Source organism: Neophocaena asiaeorientalis, unplaced genomic scaffold, assembly GCF_003031525.2.
Source record: "Neophocaena asiaeorientalis asiaeorientalis breed wild unplaced genomic scaffold, Neophocaena_asiaeorientalis_V1.1 scaffold171, whole genome shotgun sequence".
NCBI lineage: Eukaryota > Metazoa > Chordata > Mammalia > Artiodactyla > Phocoenidae > Neophocaena > Neophocaena asiaeorientalis.
Window position 1 is genome coordinate 8373105 of NW_020174013.1, and position 1281 is coordinate 8374385.

At 65.6% G+C, this 1281-nt stretch overlaps 1 protein-coding gene across 2 annotated transcripts in view; it reads right to left on the reverse strand.

Annotated features, from left to right (window-relative positions):
* SIX2 (SIX homeobox 2) overlaps positions 1 to 910 on the reverse strand; it is a 3862-nt gene extending 2952 nt beyond the window's left edge. The window contains exon 1 of one of the 2 annotated variants that reach the window (XM_024753559.1): positions 351 to 910. In XM_024753559.1, the coding sequence (XP_024609327.1) occupies positions 351 to 910 (560 nt within the window). Of the gene's footprint in view, positions 1 to 344 lie in introns of both variants that reach the window. The other variant, XM_024753558.1, reaches the window with a different exon arrangement.
* Between the last annotated feature and the right edge of the window lie 371 nt (positions 911 to 1281).

The window sequence follows — 1281 nt, forward strand, 5'->3', positions numbered from 1 at the left end:
CCCTCTGTCCTCCGACCTTCGGAGGACTAACAGGCCTTGCCTGCTGTGCGCCCCGTGCCTGGAATCCAGGCCTACCGTCTTGCCTTTGTCCCGAAGGTCGCTGCTTCTCCACTTTTGCTCACAAGCGACCAGGGAGTTAGTTGACAACTTCCCGTTTGCTCTGCCCGCTTTAGACAAATTTCGGATCACTTGGTCGCCCGCAAGCGCCGTCCGGGTCAGACCAGGCTGCAGCAGGGCCCTCGCTGGGACGAGCGGGCCCAGTTCAAGCCTCTTCAGTGGCTGAGTGGACGCCCTGGGACCCCCTCCCTCGAGCCCGGGGTAGCTGGCGCCGAAGTTCTACTTACTCGTACCTTTCCTTGGCCTCGGCTGCCCGGTCGCGCTGCCGCCGGTTCTTGAACCAGTTGCTGACCTGCGTGGTGGTGAGGCCCGTGGCTTCCGCCAGCTCGCGCTTCTCGCGGGGTGAGGGGTAGGGGTTGTGAGCGTACCACTCGCGCAGCACGCTTCGACTCTTTTCCTTGAAGCAGTAGCTGGTCTCCTCGCCGTCCCAGATGGAGCGCGGCAGGGGAAACTTGCGGCGCACTCGGTACTTGCCCACAGCGCCCAGGGGCCGGCCGCGCAGCTTCTCCGCCTCGATGTAGTGCGCCTTGAGCCACAGCTGCTGCAGCTTGGCGTGGTTGTGCGGCGAGAACTGATGGCTCTCCAGGATCTTGTAGAGCTCGCGGAAGTTGCCGCGGTGGAAGGCCACCACCGCCTTGGCCTTGAGCACGCTTTCATTCTTGTGGAGGTGCTCGCAGGCGGGCAGAGACCACAGGAAGCGGCCCAGTCGCTCGATGTTGCCGCCCTGTTGCAGCACCTCGCACACGCACGCCACTTGCTCCTGCGTGAAGCCGAAGGTGGGTAGCATAGACATGGTGCCGGTTGCGCCCGCCCGCGCGCGCCCTCAGCGCGCCGCGCGGTCCGGCATGGGCGCCTCCCCAAAGAGAAGGCGGAGGACGTTAAGGGGGTGCCGGGAAGAAGGGGAGGAGTGGGGTGGAGGGAGCCACGAGGGGGAAGAAACTTTGCCCAGCTTTTCGCAAGGCCGCGCCGGCTGTCCCCCGGGTCGTCACGCCGCTCCCGGGGCTGCTGTTTGCCGGGTGGATTCTGCCCAGGAGCTGACCAGTGGGGTGGGAGAGTTTGGACGCGCTAGGGCGCCCCTTAAAGATTTGGCTTTTCCTGCTGACAGTGCCCCACCCCCATCCTAGGAGTTCGGGACCCGCGCGGTCCGCGAGGGAGAGGGGGAGG